The 17,641-nt window shown below is 48.7% G+C and overlaps 1 protein-coding gene across 1 annotated transcript; it reads left to right on the top strand.

Annotated features, from left to right (window-relative positions):
* The first annotated feature begins 2,405 nt into the window (after positions 1–2,405).
* On the top strand, positions 2,406–7,852 carry HHEX (hematopoietically expressed homeobox). Its single transcript, XM_082052666.1, has 4 exons — positions 2,406–2,930; positions 4,482–4,660; positions 4,870–4,920; positions 6,584–7,852. Exons 1-4 carry the CDS (start codon positions 2,543–2,545, stop codon positions 6,815–6,817), a joined length of 852 nt encoding a protein of 283 aa, XP_081908792.1. The 5' UTR covers positions 2,406–2,542; the 3' UTR covers positions 6,818–7,852.
* Positions 7,853–17,641: the final 9,789 nt, after the last annotated feature.

The raw sequence follows: 17,641 nt of genomic DNA, 5'->3' as shown, positions 1-17,641 counted from the left end.
TTGGCGCGCTTTCCAGGGGGAACCTAAAGAAGAAATAATAAAACTGTCTTGGTTGTATGGATCTTGTGGTGTCTATAGCATCTTACTTTAAATGCAAGTCAGACTGTAAAATCCAGTCAAAACTATATTCATCGCAGCAATACTGGTAATAATGTATTTTATCCGAAGCTGCATTATCTTCCTCACAATAGAAACTACAAACAAAACGTATGTTCCAAAAGAAAGGGAAAAGGTTTTATTTAATCCAGAAAATAATTAAAATCTCATGTATTTTTATTGGGTTTAGTATCCAGCAGAGTGAAAATATTGAAACTCCGAGACCCCTTGCATTAAAAAGTCACAACCGTTCTATTTTATTAGTTCTGACTGTGTGAAAAAAATTATAAGGACAACATTGAAAAAATCCGGGTTTTAGAGCCCCGAATGGCCATAAAAACAATAAAATCAACTATAAAACCTGCACTAGTGATATTAAAAAATTATGTAGTTCAATAAATGTGACATTTCATGAATGCGAATTTAATAGTCTCCAACCCGTGGAAGGAGGAAGGCTAAAGTCTAACAATTGAATTTGAAAGGGGCGGTGCTGTAAAGCTGCAAAATTAAGTGCTTCATTTTTCTTGTTAGGGATTATGCAGTGGTAGTGGAATGTAATAACTGTGCCATTAAAACTTCTTTTTAACAAGGCCTATTGCTTGTATAAAAGTCAGAAAAGAATAATCTCTTCCTCTATTTATTTGTTTTCCAATAATACAGCAAAACATTTTTTTTTTCTTTTTGCTTAAACTTGTTCTCAGGATTTTGAATCGACAGCTTGTAAAATATTGTGGGGGCCCTCCATACTGCTGCCTTGTATCATGCACGTCGTTATTCCAGAGGGCAACGGGTCATCGGTTTACTGTACATTTATTAAGTAAATCAAGCTGCAAATCCAACACTTCCAGATGAAAACATTAGCTAAACCCCTTGGAAAGAGCAATGCCTGGGAGACTGAGCACAGAGAGAAAAAATAATCAAAACTGTCAGCTCGCTTTACGTGTACCTGATATTTACAAGACACAAGACCACGCTTTAAAGGTGAGTTTTGGCATGTGTTAACAATGTAAAGAAAAAAAAACAACCTCCCTGTATTATTAAAAATATATATATTTCCATTTCACCAACACCCTTTCGCCTTGCTCTGAGCCTCTTATTTATTAAGATCTTTGTGGGTTTCAACTGGAGACTTTTTTTTTCTTTTTTTAAAAAAAAGAAAGGCTAAGCCAGCACCTGCTATTTCTTAACAGCTTCCCGTGCTCGCTGTCAGCGCGGAGGCGTATGAGGGAGACGGGCGACCCGGCGGGATCCGCGAACACGCAGGGGGCACCTGCCGTCGCCGCTCCCACAGAAGGGGGGAAGGCGGCGCCACCCGCTGCCGTCGGAGCGAGTCCCTGGGTGGGTGACGGGGCGCGGGGAAGCCAGGGGTCGCCACCCCCTTTCTTCCTCCCCCCATCAGTCCGGCCGGGAATGGCGCTCGGCCGCGGGGCCGGGAGCGGGAGCCGGCGGCGCCCGGACGGAACGCACGTCCCTCCCCGAGGGCGACAGGGCAAGAGAAGACACCGAGCGGGTTCTTAAAAATTAAATAGATAGTGCCCAGGTGGCGCTGCTCAGGCCGCCGCGCCGCCTTCGCCCCCGGGGCTGCCGGGAACGGTTCCCCAGCGCCGCGGAGTACCCATCTGGGGGCGTCTGTCCCCGTTTACCGGCCAGCGCTGACCGTCGGTGTCCGGTGGGGCGAGGAGCTGTTCGACATGACTTCCTGCTCCGCGCCTCGCCGGTCACTCGGCTCTGTCCCTGTTCTACACGGCCGCTCCGCCCACGCGCGGCCTCTGCCTCGCTGCCGCGCTCCCCCGCCCCTTTCCCTGTCCGCACAGCCAGGCGGAGCGCCCGCGGGGACCCTTCCAAAGGCTCTCGGCGCGTAGCGAACTTCGGGGGGGTGACGGGGGCCGCGCAGCTTCCTTCTCCGCCTCCCCCCTCCGTCCGGGGCCGAGACACTCTGGAGTGGTCAGCGCTCTCCCTCGTAGGGAACCCCGAAATCCGGGTGACGCTGTGCCATTCGCGAGTAGAGGAGCTGGAGCCGGTGAGGGCAGCGCGGCGCTCCCTGCCCACTGCCGTCGGACCCCCGCTCCGTACCCTCAGACTCCCTGCGCGGCGCCCCCGGGGCCCAAGCGGGCTGCGGGTCGCGCCCCTCTGCCCGGGCTCCTCCGCGCTGCGGCGGTGGTTGATTGGCGCCGCGGGGAGTTTGCTCGGGAAGGCGGGGGGAGAGTTTGCCGGCGGGGGGTGGTTTCCCCCTTCCCTGACCGGGCTCATTGGCTAGACGGAGCCGTGGCAGGAAGGGGACAGAGACCACGCGAGCTCCGCCCCGCACCAATAGAAACCTATCGAAGGGTAACCCGAGCCCAGAGAAACCCGCGGCGGCGGTGCCAGCACCCAGCCGCCGCGGTCGGGACCGGCTTTCTGCAGGGGCGGCCGGGGGCGCAGGGGGTGCGCGGGCGGCGGCCGCGCCATGCAGTACCAGCCGCCGGGCGCGGCGCCGGCGGCGGCAGCAGCCCTGGGCGTCGGCGTCCCGCTGTACGCGCCCACGCCGCTGCTCCAGCCCGCGCACCCCACGCCCTTCTACATCGAGGACATCCTGGGCCGCGGCCCCGCCGCCGCCCCGGCCCCCCACTCCCTGCCCGCCCCGCCGCCGCCGACGCTGCCGTCGCCCAACTCTTCCTTCACCAGCCTGGTGTCCCCGTACCGGACCCCCATCTACGAGCCGACCCCCATCCACCCGGCCTTCTCCCATCACCTCGCCGCTACCTACGGCACCGGCGCCTACGCCGGGCCCCTCTACTCCTTTCCCCGCGCCGTCGGCGACTACGCGCACGCCCTGATCCGGCAGGACCCCCTGGGTAAGAAATCCGCCCCCTGCCCTCCCCTGCTGCCGCCGCGCCACTCTCATCTCGTCCCCGTCCCGCCGTCGGGGGCATGGGTGGAATGAGACAGTGGCTGAAATTTGCCCCTCTGCTTCTCCGCGCTCCCTCTGTCACCCTCCGGCTCCTGTCTGATTTACAGTAAAGACACGGCGCGTTCCGGCGCTGGCAGCGAGACCACAGTGCGCGGCCGCGGTGACTCAGATTTGTTTTCCTTCAACCAAGTGACTCTGAGAGTGTCCTTAGTAATGTCGCGTGTGGTTTTGGTGGGGAGTTTTAATTGTGCTGGGAGATCGCATGGCAGATCTCACCCTTTTCCTGCGGATGACTTGAAAAACAGTCAGGAGATCGGCGCGGCTCACCGGGGCCCCATGGCTCCTCGGTGGGTCGAGTCGGGTGGGGCCGGAGCCCTGGCAGCCCCTTGTCGCCCGCGGTCGCGGGAAGCGTCCCTGCTGCGGGGGCTGAGCCCCGCGCCCGGGCTGCAGCACTTGTTCTTAGTGATTGCAAAACTGGACCTGACTCACCACATTTGTGCAGTGAAAGAGGCTGACCCTTTCCGTTCATACAGGAAACCTTGAGCTCTCGATAGGAGTAAATCTGGTTTCAGAAGCTGTTAAGTGTTTTCCTGGCCGCCTGAAGCAGGCTCTTCCCCGGGAGTCGTGCACATTGCTGATTACTTTATCGACATCCTCAATACAGACAAATTCAGGAAACACTCGACTTCTGATAGCCGGGATCCGTTTTTCTGATATTGTTCATTTCCTCTGTGTGGGATGTGACTTTATGACAGCTAAAATAACCAGTTGCTTCCTATTTTTTGTGTCTGTTTTGCACCAGAATTACTAAAGCCTGACGCAAGCAAAATCTTGAAAAACAATGCAGCAAATTTCAAAGGGTGCAGGCAGCAAGACAGAAAGACAAACAGAGTGACTCAGTGGCACTGGCCAGAGCCTCCGGCCCCGGGACTCGGCAGCAGGGCTGGCCCGCGACGTGTCACTGCCCGCACCTCCGGGCCCCGCACCGCTGCCCCGAGCCCGGGGCTGAGCCTGGCGGGCACCCCGTGGTTACAGGCGCGCAAGCCCTTAGCCGGGTCTGGGGCCCTTCTTGCCCGAAGCGGGTGCGAGCAACGTCCCTGCTCTGCGCGGGGACCCGAGCAGTGGTGCAGAGAAAGGGAGACGGTTTCTCTGGGCCATCGCACTGAAAGAGCAGAAGGAAGCAAAGGTGGTGGTTTGGTTTGGTTTTGTTTTTTTTTTGTCTCTTTGCGAGATAGACCAACAGGAAACACATTGACGGAAATGTTGCCAAAGCCCGTAGAGTGGCTCTAACTGGTCCCTCTGTTCGGCGGAGGTGAAAAATCAGAGGAGGCGAAATAGCAGACTAGGAACTGGGGGCAATAAAATCAGGCGAAGGAAATTAGCGGACCCTGGACGCGGCGCACCTCCAGGCCCGGGCTCGGGCAGGGGCCGGGGCTCCCCAGGCACGCGTGTCCGCGGCCGGCCGGTGACGCTCGGTGTGTGCCTTTCTTTGAAGGGAAGCCGCTGCTGTGGAGCCCCTTCATCCAGCGGCCGCTGCACAAGAGGAAAGGGGGGCAGGTCCGCTTCTCCAACGACCAGACCATCGAGCTGGAGAAGAAGTTTGAGACACAAAAATACCTCTCTCCGCCGGAGAGGAAGCGGCTGGCAAAGATGCTGCAGCTCAGCGAGAGACAGGTGAGGCCGTGCCCGCACCCCGGGGAACTGCACCCCATCCGTGGGCAGCCTCCGCTGTGCGGCTGCTGTCGGCGCATCGGCCCTGGAGACCCGGCCGGCTCGGTGTGGGGGGAGTTTGGCTCTTGCTTTCTTCTCGTGGCTCGGGTACGGCTCCTTGCGCTTATCGGCTCCGAGACTACCCTGTGTCTTCTCTCGTTGTCGTTGCTCAGGTCAAAACGTGGTTTCAGAATCGCCGAGCCAAATGGAGGCGTCTAAAGCAGGTACGGGGATGTTTCCGTTTCTATAGAAATAAGTATTTTAATAGTCTTATCTTATGCCGTGCTTGCCTATTCCAGGTTGTATACAGAAGTCATCTGAAAGGCTGTTTAACCTCTTCACCTTGATTAAAAAGACAAATAATCATGCTGGAATCAATGAGGGCTCGTTCAGGCAGCACTAACGTTAAAAGCTCCTAATGTGGTTCCTATATCAATTATGCCCGGCTTTCACACACCGCCTATTAAAACTCCACGGTAATTGTTTTGTAAACCCATATGTTGTTTAGCCAATTAACGTGGAGAAGATAAGTCATTGTCAGTAAATTACTTAGGCAGTTGTTTTGGAGAAGAATATTTACTGGTCTTTTAAACCACCCTCTCAATAAACACAAGTCGATTTATTCTGCAAATGTTGAGAGAGACAGGTACAAATACCTTGCTTGTTTTGAGGAGCTACATGGAAAATTGAGTAGCTTTTACTTTTATTTACAAATAGTTACAGCATATGAGGCTGAGAGGTTTAAGCGTTTTCCCTTCCCCTAGAAATCGTGCGCAAGCAGGTGAATATATATTTTTTCATGATCCAGAGGGCTCAAACCTGCCCAGCTAGGCCAGATGAAGGCCCTTGGCTCAAAGGTTTGTGAAAAATCCCTGCATTGTGGCCTGAATCTGGCTTCAGGAAGCATGGCATAAACAGCTGAGTTTTACTGGTAAATCAGCCTCTCATATAAAAATAATAAAAAAGGAAAACTAATCACAGTGCGACACTCTAGAGGTATTTGTTCTGCGATCTTCTCCCGGGTTTGACCCATACTTCAGTTGATTTTTTTAATAACATCCCTTTTCCCTGGCAAGAGGTGGGCTGGCTCCGTGATGGTGCCTCCTCAGCAGGGCCCGGCCTGCGCCGTGGTGTCCAGGGAGCTCGCTTGGGATCTCAGCCATTTTAAGTCATTTCCTCCTTTTCATTCGGTTGCATCCATTTCTCTGAGCCCGCACGGTTATGAGTACGTGTCTCTGCCTGCTTTCTCTTTGCTGAGAGTATCATTTCATGCCCCCTAAGGGGACCGGGCTCCCCAGACAGCTGCCAGTGCAGGGCTACTCCTGCCTTCGAAAAGGAGTTTTTATTTTGTTTCGGTTTGTTTTTAATGGTGAGTTTATTAATGTTGAATTTTAGCTTAATTAGTAATTTTTTCACGTTTGCTTTCAGGCTACTGATGGATTTGGCCTCCCTCCTTTTACTGTTGGGTGTAATTAAAGAAAGATCAGGGCAGGAGGAAGCTGTATGTCGGTGTTTGTAGACTCATAATAAACATTTGCTTTGCTAAAGACAAAAGTTCAGAGGTTCCTGGGCTCCGGCAGCTCCTGACTCTTTTGAAGTGGCTGCGATAACCATCACCAAGGAGCCTTATTCATGGCAGCAGCCCCTGTGGCTGCTGGGGAGTGGGATCAGAGCCGAGTCCCTGCGTGCAGCTGAGCCCTTTTCCGGCCCTGGCCCACTCAGGCAGGTTTATAGGCTGGAGGCCCGGGGAGATAGTGGGACACCTGCCTTTTCCTGCAAGGTCTGGAGAAACCCAAGGTGGTTTTCCTATCCAGCACAGCTGGGATTCCCAGGCCTTCTGGCTTCGTGGCCCGTATTCCTGTATAAAGCAGGCTTCTTTCATTGCAGGAGAACCCTCAGGCCACCAAAAAAGAAGAAGTAGAAGGTGCTGACAGTCACAGTGACCAAAGGCCGGAGAGCTGCCCGACTCCAGAGCAGAAGGGTAAGGAGGTCTCCCTGGATGGCTCTCAGTACACCCCCTCACCAGCCTCACAGGAGGACCTAGAGTCAGATGTCTCTGACGACTCCGATCAAGAAGTGGACATTGAAGGTGATAAAGGCTACTACAATTCTACCCACTAATGGCCCCATGTGAAGAGTGGACCCTAACTCAGCTTGCACTTTACCAAGGGCTGGTTTGGAAGGATATTATGCTACAGGAGATAACTTTCACCATTCCACTGAAAAATACCCAAACAAACAACAAAAACCAACACAACACCAAATAGACTAATTTTATAATAAGCAGAGAAAGACAGATATATTTTCTGCAAACAGTCCATTTTCAGCGGTTCTCTAATTTGGCTTAAAGAACATGGTTTGTATTTAATTATTTGTAAAATGTATTTGTACATTAATCGATGTTCTGACTGGAATATAATACTGCACCCTGTTCTTACTCACAGGAGGTCTGAATCAGCTGCTGTTAGTGATCAGGCAAAACTCCTGATCTAGTGTGGAAGTGAGTATGGACTGCAGGACTAAAGCCTTTGTATGTGTAAACCAATGTAGTTTAAATAGATTAATTTAAACGCCCTTTGCAAGCAGAGAAACGTTCTGTGAAATAGGGAGGGATTTGACATCCCATGAAGTGCCTTATGCTCACACCCTTTTACCTGCTGCGGTGTTCTCCTCTGAGACATCCCTCCATTCATGAGGTAGCCTCTTTGGAGAGATTCATTTTTGCTCTTGTTTGAGATGAAATGTGCCTTCTCAGATTTTTGAGGACTTTTCCCCACAGTCTCAATGGTTCCATTTACAGGGAAAAAAAAAAACCAACCCAACCATATTATTCTCCTTTAAAATCTCTAGCACTGTTTTTCTACAGATTTCATACTTGAGAAGAAAATGTGGGGAGTGATAGGGCCGTGGTGCAGGAAAGAAAATGGCATCAGCTGTGGGGGATGAGGCACACAGCTGTGGGAAGATAACGCCTAATTGTATACATATCTGCTTCTGTACATACTAGTTTTCTTTAAAAGTCTTACGGTTTTATACCTCACATTGTTCATATTTTGTACATATTTGTTCAGTGTTTAAAAACAAACAAAACCCCCAAACCTGGTATTTAATTTTTGATGGACTTGTCTGTGAAATAAAACTAAACTCTGCACCAGCCGCCACACTGGCCGTCCAGTTACTGGCAGGAGAAATCCCAAACTTCCCCCTCTGCAGCAATGGCCCATGTGTGCTGTAATCGGGCTTTTTCCCTCTGGTACTGTGCCGGTCACCGATCACGCTGCAGCCTTCTGGGCGCCCTCGGGCTGCGGGGATCTCGCATGGGCTCATTGCATATTTTTTTGCTGTTCTCACCTTGCCACCTCACGTTTCGGTTTTGCCTCTATCCGCGCCCGCACGGGAAAGGTCTCTGGCGGGAGGAGGAAAGCGTGGTCTGCAAGCTGCGGCTGGAAGCGTCGGTGTTTACCCCCGAGCCGTCCCGACCCGGGGCGGGGGGAGCCCGCGGGGGCTGGAGGAGGAGCGGGGCTGGCGGTGCCTGCTCGGGGCCGGGCATCGACCCCAGCCCGGGCAGCCGCTGACCCGCCTGAGTCAACAGTGGTGATTAATCGGCCTTTCTCCGAAATGATGCCGGCCCGTGGGCGCGGGAATGCGCACAGAACCCGGGGGTGCGGGGAAATGCCCCCGGGACCGGGCATCCCTCGGGGGCACCCGCGCGGTTCAGCCCGCACCGTCCACGTCTTCCGTCCCCCCCGGGCGCCGCAGAGACCACTCGGGGGAGAGAGACCTGCCCCCAGCCGGGTGCCACAGAGGTTTTTAGTGCCAGGAAAGGACTTTAGGGAGCAACAAATGGCAACTTTGACTAGCGAATGGGGACGGCCCTTAGGGCAGCCGGCGTGTCACATCTGAGCAGGTTAATGGTTCGAGAAACAGCTGTGTTTTCTGAATTACTGAGTGGCTTTAACTTTGGTTTATTCTATTAAAACTGCGTTCGTGAACGGAGCCCAAAAACATGAAGTAAACTGGGCGGTTCCGTTGCCACCTGTTCGTGCGTGCCGGGAAAAGGGCGAAGCCTCCGGCCGACCCCTCCGCCCCGCAAGCCGCGGTGCGTGCGGGGTGAGGAAATCATCCTCGAGAGCAGAAAACGTGCAGTGGGGCTCTGCTGGCCAGGAAGACGAGTTTCCATCTTTCACATTTTCCCCCTCTCTCAGTGTTTCTGTCGCGGGTCTCGGCCCGGATCCGGACGGGAACGAGAACAACCCATCGTGAGTCTCCGGGGCTGAGTCGCAGGAACTGCGGGAAGGTGCCGGGCGCAGGGCGGAGGGGGGGACTCGAGCAGGGGCGTCCCGGCCTTTTCCCTTCCATTTTTCCTTCTCTTGTCTGTCTGTCATGACCAAGATTAGGTAGCATGACATTTGCTTTATCTCTTCAGGGCGGGTTCGTGTTACGGCTGTGCTTCCGCGCGGGGACTGGCACACGCGTGGGACAGGGCCACCGCGAAGGGTGGGTGGCAGGGGGAAGCCCGCGGGTGCGGGGCCTTGGGTGAAGTCCAATAAACCCCATTTCTATGAGGGGCGATGCCGGCATCGCCCGGGCAGGGCAACCCGGGAGCCAGCCGCGCTTATAGACTTGCACGGCCCGATAAGAATGGCGGGGGGGACTCTGCCCCAAGCACAGCTCGGGTTTGTGTCCACGCCAGTGTAAGGTGGTCCCGGAAAGCCGGGCTCATTAAACCCCGGCGCTTTCCCAGCAGTGTCAGGGATTTGGCGGCTACCTGAAGGTGGGGAGGGCAGATGCATCGTCTGCAGCCGCCGGGACGGTTTGTGGATTTCAAGGTTGTTAGGACAGGTGACAACAGAGCTGTCACCGAGGCTCGGTGTGGAAATACCCCTGCTCACCCATCCACCCGGGGAGGGGGGCTCACGGCTTCGCGGCGCCGAGGTGAAACATACACAGGGGTGGGGGCGGCGAGCCGCGGGCTGGGCTGCCGGCTACAATTAGAGAAATACACCCCGGCAGCTGTCCCTGACGCCTGAAGCCCGTTTCCACAGCGGGGACACTCGTGTAGGGATGCCCGCGGCGGGGCGGGCGAGCGACTCTCCTCGGCAGGAGGAAAACAGCCGAAGCACTTTACACCGTTCGGTAAAAGCTTCGAGCCCCTTCCGTGCCACCCGTCTTTTTCCTATTTGTTTGCCTGTTGGCTATTTCATGCCGAACTAGCACGTATGACCTTTCCAGCACAACTCCCGTCTTGTTTTCGACTCTTTTATCAGCCGATTCAACTTGAAAATGGTTATCATTTAGCAGAAAAACAAACAGAAAAGCACATTTTTGTAAGCAAAACGTTAATGATTGGAAGAATTGCACCAATTTCAGCTTGACAGTGTGTGATTAATCCTCCGGGTCAGATACTTATATTTTTAGTCATTAGGTTCGTCGGCCTTTGATATGCAGAACTGTTTCTAGCCTAATAGGCTATCGACCCGGCCGCCGATGTACTTTGACTCCTCACACAGCGCGGCTGCTCGGAGCGGGCACGGCCACCGGCCCCACAGGATGCCTGGGCTGAGGGGGGCCGGGGGGCCGTCCCAAGGGAGGCAGCCAGTGTCACCCGTGGAAGCGAGCGGGGAGCCCCCGTGTTCCGCGAAGGCTGCCCGCACGCAGGGCAGGGCGACTCCAGCTCGGCGGTCGGGACACGCGTGGAGCAGCCTCGAGTGGTTCCGCGGTGTGCGGGGGAGGGGGGAGGAGGAAAGCGGTTGCACATTTGCGATCCCGGACACTTTAATCCTTCACGCCGAAACGTCCAGAACATCTTTTATTGCACAATAATAGGAAATAATAACTTAGGGCTCCTAATTGTTTGTTTTCACTTGAAAAGGACCTTCCTCTGGTCAGATCGGGTAAATGGAGGGTTTACCACTCCGTTTAGTGGACAACAATAAATTATGTTAGGCCCCGAACAAATCTGCTGTTAGATGTCTTCTCAGAGGACAAAAAATAAGACAAAAAAATCTGTGCATAGGTGTGAGTCTTTCAGCTATGCATATATATATATATATATATATATATATATATATATAGAGGTTAGATTTTAAAGACAAATCAGCTTCCCATTAATGTTTAATGGTGGTTTGGGCTTAGCAAGGACAGAAAGATTTTGTCCGGCTCTGCAGGTGACAACAACTGCTTATCAGGGAGTCTTTGCCAACCGTGGAGTCTCTGTGTCTTCTTCTGAATCATAGACTTTGTTGGCTTCAGGCCTTACAAGCATAGGAGATTTTTCTTTCTCTTTATTCAAAACGGAAAAATAATGTGCATTTCTAAAATATTTCTGGTGGTGCATGCCAAGGCCAAAAATACTTGACACAATCGTGAAAAAAACTCATCGTGATAACTTAACGGGCTCCATTTCACAACTCCATTGTTTAAGAGCTATTGAAAAATTAACACTAAAACTAGGGAATCTCAAGCAAGTCCAAACTGTGTTATTTGAGTTACTTGGATTTATACCAGCAAATTATTATTTGGTGGACCCTTTCAGTTGAGTTGGTGACTTGTGAATTTTCCCTTGAATATCAGATACCCACCCATGTCATAAGGACATAATCTCTAATGGGACTAATTGAAATGTAGATTTTTTTCCTACCAGAAAAACAGATACTGATACCCACCCATGTCATTAAGCCTTAATAATAAATAGAACTAATTGTCTTTGTTGGTTTTTTTTCCCCTCCATATAAAAAGGGCCTGACATGAAACTATCAGAGAGGCTGGGCTCATGCTTATTCTTCAGTTGTAGTAGTGACTTTTTTTTTCTTTCTCTTCTTTCCTGAAAGTATTGTTTAAGATGTCAAAGATGCTAGTACAATTCTGGGAAACAGTTACTCTAAGTTATTCATTCTCCAGTCAGTTTCGTAGAAGCAAAACAGTATAAGGAAATATATTAATGACTAAGAATTTATCTGCTGACTTTGTAGAAGACAATTACTGCAATGGGTATGTGTGCATGCATGCAGGCTAGACATTTTCAAGTAGCTGTTTAAAGGAGTAGATCAGATCGAGGGTTTTGTCTGAGTATGTTTCAGTAAAACGAAGTCAAAGTCAAAACCAATTGCTGTCTGGTGGCCTGTTGAAAATGAGTGGGTGCTCACAGTCGACTCGAAATACTGATGCTAAAGACACATAGAACTTTGAGTTTGTTGGTACAATTTAGGCAAATGAATTTGGTTAAAACACTGAATGAGCATGGAAACAAACAAACAAAAGCTACCAACATCTCATCAACCGTAGGGAAAGGGCCATTTCCAGGAGACCTAATTCAATCAAGCTTATTTAAGGACTAAAAGTCCCATCTGACAAACGCAGACCTCAATACCTTTAACCTGATTTTAACAGGCTGAGTTACAGTCAGCCAGGAGCCTAGACTATGACCTGCTAAAAGTGAGGAGAAGATGATCTTGATAGGCTGTTAGTAGGTTTTACTTTTGAAAAAATAGTGCCTGACTGAGCAAAATCTGCTGGAAAAAGGAATATTTTTCTCTTGTTGTCTAGACAAGGCCTTCAGGGTTTCCCCACATGCCAATCTGTGCCACCGCTTTGAAGACCTCTGTGGAGAAACTTTTTATTGATTGTTTCCTATGCTATAATTCTCTTTGGCTGTTGCAGTGGGACTTCCCATGAGTGTGGTATGTCATTTCAAAAAGTATTCTGTCATTGTCTAGACAGGTATAAAAGTTGTATTTTTAGAATGACTTAGAGAACACTTTTAAACACCTTTTAGCACTTGCATTGTCCTATCTATGCAAGGTTTCAAAATGTGTTATTCAAGCTGCTTTAGCTAGTATCTTTAGAAACACAACTTTTATCCTAGTCTAGACATACTGAAAAAGAGTGATTGTCCTGGGATACACCCACATGAGGGTACAGCCATTTTAAAATGAGTCAGGATCATCCGCTACCATGCAGTTGTATCTCAATGCCTTACAGCAGTGATCGGTTAAAAGGGGAAGAAGTAACTTTGCTTTATACACATCATTTCTTCTACTTCCTTCTCTATATAGGAAGGAACCCGCTTACCCAGCCAGAAACCTCTTAATCTAGCACACAGAGTCCATCGGAGAGCAGCTCCGACCTGTTGTAGACCTAAGGTACAGAAAAACCCAGTTGTGTAAAAGGGTGGGTTAGTGGCTGATGTTACTCACCAGGGACTTGTCCTCCCTGTTATCACCAGAACCTTTGGTTCTGCCAGGGGAGCCTTTTCCACGCCTACCTTAATGAAAATAGCTCAAGTTGGTGTAAGCATTTTAAAGCATGGTAACACTTTAAAGAAAGGTCTGCACTAACTTGGTTTATTTTGGCTGATGGGTGTTTCAGCTCTGCTGGCACACTGGAGAAAGTTTTGCTGGTTGGGGGAATTTAGTTGGTTAGTTCTGGGCTCCTTGGCTAGCAAGACACCAGATTAAATTTCACTCTGAGCATGTCAGTGCCAGTTAGATGTGAGCAGGAACTGTGAATGAGTTGCTCTGTTGGCTGAAAATGAACACAGAGCTGTATAATTTGGGGTGGGAACAGCTGAGGAGGAGTTGTGCTGCCAGTAGAAGAGGCGTCAGGGGCTCAGAGGCAAAGAGAGCAGTGTCCTGGTGCAGACAGTGGAGCAAACCAGGAACTTCTTCTGAAGTTCGTCAAATGACAAAGAGAAATTTGCCAAATGATTGTTTTGGGTGAAGTTCAGAATCTGCCCTGGCAGCAGGCACCAGCCTGTAGCTTTCCATCGCAGTAAGATTTTGGGGTAAGGTAATGGTCAGCACACCCTGCTAGGAGATGTATAGGGTCCGTCCTGCTGAGCTAAGCCCATTTCCCTGGCTTTGGCCTATGGAGGCTGACCCAGGCAGCATTGGTGGGGTCACTGATATCGTGCCTCGTACAATATCATCTCCTTGGTGCAATAACATCCCCCCAAGCCTCTTGCCCTGAGTGAGGCAGTCTCGTTTTGTTCAGTCCAATCACTAGTCACTTTTGAAAGTCTCAGTCAGAGCTGCATGCAGGTCGGCTTCATGTTGTTCACGGTTTCCCATACCGTGGTATGAGAAGACAATGCTGACACTGTAATAACTGTATAAAAGACACCCATTTTCTGCCAGTGCTAGTCTTGTAATGAATATTGTTCGTGCTTGGCACGGGCTTGCTCTGCCAGCTACCTTCCCCCTCCCCAAACTTTTGGGAGTGTCTGGGCACTCAGAGAGTACTTGTAGGAAGTGCAGGTGATGAATATCAGCATATATTACAATATATTTTTGCCTTAATTAAAAAACCCTTACACTGGCAAATCGCTAATTTACCTGTTAACGTCTCCATGATGCAGTTTTTCTCCCTTTTTAACCATTGCCTGATATTTTGTACTGTAACAAAATATGGGCTGCCTGCAGGTGAAAACATTATTGCTAGAGAAGGGAATTACGTTACAGATGCCTGCGGGTGACGTGACACCAGAACTCCTCTGAATGTAATGTGTGGTGGGGTACAACCTTTTGCAAGGCAGTGGAAATTCCTCATGCATCAGGTAATAAATATCTTACACTCAATGTTGTGGTTGGGGCGGGCAGTTTATATTGATCCATTATCAACAACTCCAAAATGAGATTCCTGTGTTGTAATATAGCCCTTGGAAGGGGTTTCCTGACAAAATGATTTTATGTTCTTGTGCGTTTTTTTCCAAATATTATACATTTGCCTCCTGACTGTCTCCTGAACTATCAATCACATGATTCATTAACATAACCTGCAGTCTTATTTCCTATATATCTAATCGATAAATCTAGCACTGCCAAGTGAAGCACACATGATTATATTTTAAAACATGGAGTATTAAGTTATTTGTTGTTTGCACCAGAACAAATGTAGGATAAATAATGCCATTAAACAACAAATGAATTAAGGCCTTATTTTTCCTTAGTTACTTACGGAATCTGCATTACTACAGACTTTCCATTATTTGCAAATTACACCAGACTGATTGAATAAATGCTTTAAAATGGGTCTTGAACACTGGTTTAGAAGCACAGAGGAAGTGGTTTCTTAGACAACTGCTACCCACATATCGATTTGATAACAGGGAGGTGGAGAGGCGAAGATGATTATGTTGATGTACAGAGCTGTTGATTGTTTAATTGAAGGTAAAACTTTTAGCTTCACTAGTCAATTACCTGATCTCATTAAGTTCTTAAAAATCACTAAAATACCATCCTGGCTGAAGCAGCTGCGCTTTGCTACTATATTGTCTAAAGCATTAGGAAAATCATTTGCTAATGGGGATTTACAAGGGTAAACATGTGATATTTTTAGCATCCGAATAAGCTTTCCCTGTGTGAGAGATCCTGAATGACTACCATGCACCAGGTATGTAAAGGCAAAGACGGATAGGAAATGAGTTTTTATGTTGGCTTAAATGAACTGTAAACTTCTAAATATTTTAAGGCTTTGTCTAAATATTCAAACCTTTTCAACAGAGTAGAAGGTGGAAGAACAAAATCACAATTTCTTGACATTAAAGCTGTTTCAAATATAAATGTAAGAAGTTGTTCAGTGTCTGGCACAAACCCGAGGTTGTTTTAAGGATAAATGTGAACTAAGACAGCATTTGGCATCCCCATGGAGGAAGAAGCCCCGGGCTGTGAAGATGTTATAGATGACAACATGGCACCACAAGATAATGGTGACCGGAAGACCTGGGAGCAGCAAGGACGGCTCATCCTGTGCCTGGCTTTGTTACTTTGGAAGTCACTGGTAGAGGGCTTTGCATGGCATCTCCCAGATTCTATATGCCACAGTGCACGCAGTACTGACATAAGCACTGCTAGTAATGTGTGGCATTTTATATATTTCCAAACATCACATGAACACATTCTTCCAGGTTAACACGTTTTCATTTTGCAGAAAAGGTAGGTGATCAGTCAACAGTTATACAGTAATGTGAGAAGCCCTTTCCAAACCTACGTGGCAAGAGTTCTGCTTCCTTGCATACTTTTGTTTGTTTTGTTTTTATACCAGTTCACAGAAAAAGAGCTGGTTTCCTTGCAGGAGAAAGAGTCTGGGATTAATTTCTTCATCTTGCGAACAGTGTGAGTTTAGTCACAAATATTTGATGAACTCTCAAATGAAGCTAGACGTGTTTTCCTCTCAGTGCAAAGATGTAACGAGGTTATGAATCATGTTCCAGAATGAGAGTTAAAGAAAGAATATTTCCCCTGCCTTTACAAAGAGTTAATGGTAGACATTAGTAGTTGAGAAATAATTTAGAACAAATTCAGTAATACCAGGTCTTCCCACGTTTTGAGGTTATTCCCTTATGGCCATTTCTGTGGAAAAATGTGTACCACTTACAGTCTCTTTGGAGTAAAAAATGCCTGTCAAAATATGAAGGAACAAAACCACATTACACTGATGAAGAAAAGTGCCAGCTCCCTAACTTTAGAGCACATGCCCCCAAACTCCTCAGGAAATGCAATTACTATTTTTCAATAGTTATCTATTATAACTCTAAGTTCCCATGGATCAGTAGCTCCCCAAATACCTGTATTCCTCTTAGGTTTTTAGGTACCTGAATGGAAGTGCAAAGTGCAAGGCAAATGAAACTGCTAGTGTTGCATTTTGAGGTTATGTAAATTTGGAACCGGATTCTGCACAAGGCATTGATATAAATAATGAGATCAACCCCAAATTCAAGGGCATTTCATGTTACACTAGGTGCTAGCAGGTATTTTGTGCGGTAACACAAACAGTGGCATCAAAAAGACAAAAAAGACAAAAATCACTTTTCAATAAGAGAACATGTCTTATCTATTTAAGTCTTTCAGACTGCAGAACTACTCAGGGTCTGGTTTAGTGTTGTGGGGTTTTTTTTCTATTTTTTATAGACTGACTATTGCCTTTTCAAGGTGTGGGGAGGGAGATGTCTCAGTCCTGCACTGCTCCGTATTAACTGAGGAATTGGGCAGAAAGAGTAGGAGCTGTGTAGATCTACTCTGTGATTCACTTGTACTGTCAAGCCGGACCAGTGTTATTGTGATCAACCTGTCTGTCCAAAATGGTACTGAAACCTTTCTCAGGTTTAAATAGCACAAAGCCATTTCTGAAAGGGGTAGAGCAAGTATAACTTGGTTTACCATCGCATTTTCTGGAATGATCACAAATTCAGCTGTGATATGTTTACAGGAACAATTCAACCATTTAAAACACTGATTTGAAGGCATTTCTTGGAGATAGCTGCTATCAACAGTGGGTTGACTTCCTACTTGGTAAGAGGGCCAGGAGAGCCATCCTAGTGGAAAGCAGAGCCTGGACACTCTCTTCTGAGCAGAGCCCTGTACCATGGGAAGTCCTGCAGAGACGCTCTGGGCATAGCCAGCGCAGGAAAGTGCCCAGGGCCAAGTATTTGCAGAACTGTTCTGAACTATCGTTCTGCTTAAGGTCTTTGTGGTTTTGAGATAAGAAACTGAGGAAACTGAATAAAAGCAACTACCCACCAAAAGAGTGAGCTGTATAAGATATCAGTTCTGTGTGCAGCCTCCTCCCCCTCACAGACGTGCGCACAGGAGGAGGCTGCCCGGCTGCTGTTGGTAAACAACTTATGAGCTGTTTGACTGGCATTAAAGTTCATGCAGCTTCTTAAATGCTAAATACCTTCTAACCTGCACCCTGCAGGACAATGGCGATACACGGCTATACAGGAATCCTTTGCAGAATAGAACAGTGGAGGAGAACTATGGTGTAATTTTCTTGGATATAACAAGTATTTAATTCTGAAGTCCATACTTTTAAGGTCTCCTTACTTTTGTGTTGTTGTTGTTGTTTTTCTTCTGTGTTTGTTTTCAGTGATTTTTCGGTTTATTTTCAGAGTATGAAGAACTATTTATCTGCTAGTGTGTGCTACACCAAATCCTGCAGGTTGCACTT

This window comes from Streptopelia decaocto (assembly GCF_964273445.1).
Source record: "Streptopelia decaocto genome assembly, chromosome: 5".
In the NCBI taxonomy this organism is placed as follows: Eukaryota; Metazoa; Chordata; class Aves; order Columbiformes; family Columbidae; genus Streptopelia; species Streptopelia decaocto.
This window is presented reverse-complemented; position numbering and strand designations above follow the sequence as displayed.

What these genes read in the sequence shown, in the direction of transcription:
- HHEX (XM_082052666.1), top strand. Translation starts at nt 2,543, where the DNA reads ATGCAGTACCAGCCGCCGGGCGCGGCGCCGGCGGCGGCAGCAGCCCTG. An exon ending in TGCAGCTCAGCGAGAGACAG is followed by an intron (nt 4,661 to 4,869) that starts GTGAGGCCGTGC and finishes GTCGTTGCTCAG; the next exon opens with GTCAAAACGTGGTTTCAGAA. An exon ending in AATGGAGGCGTCTAAAGCAG is followed by an intron (nt 4,921 to 6,583) that starts GTACGGGGATGT and finishes CTTTCATTGCAG; the next exon opens with GAGAACCCTCAGGCCACCAA.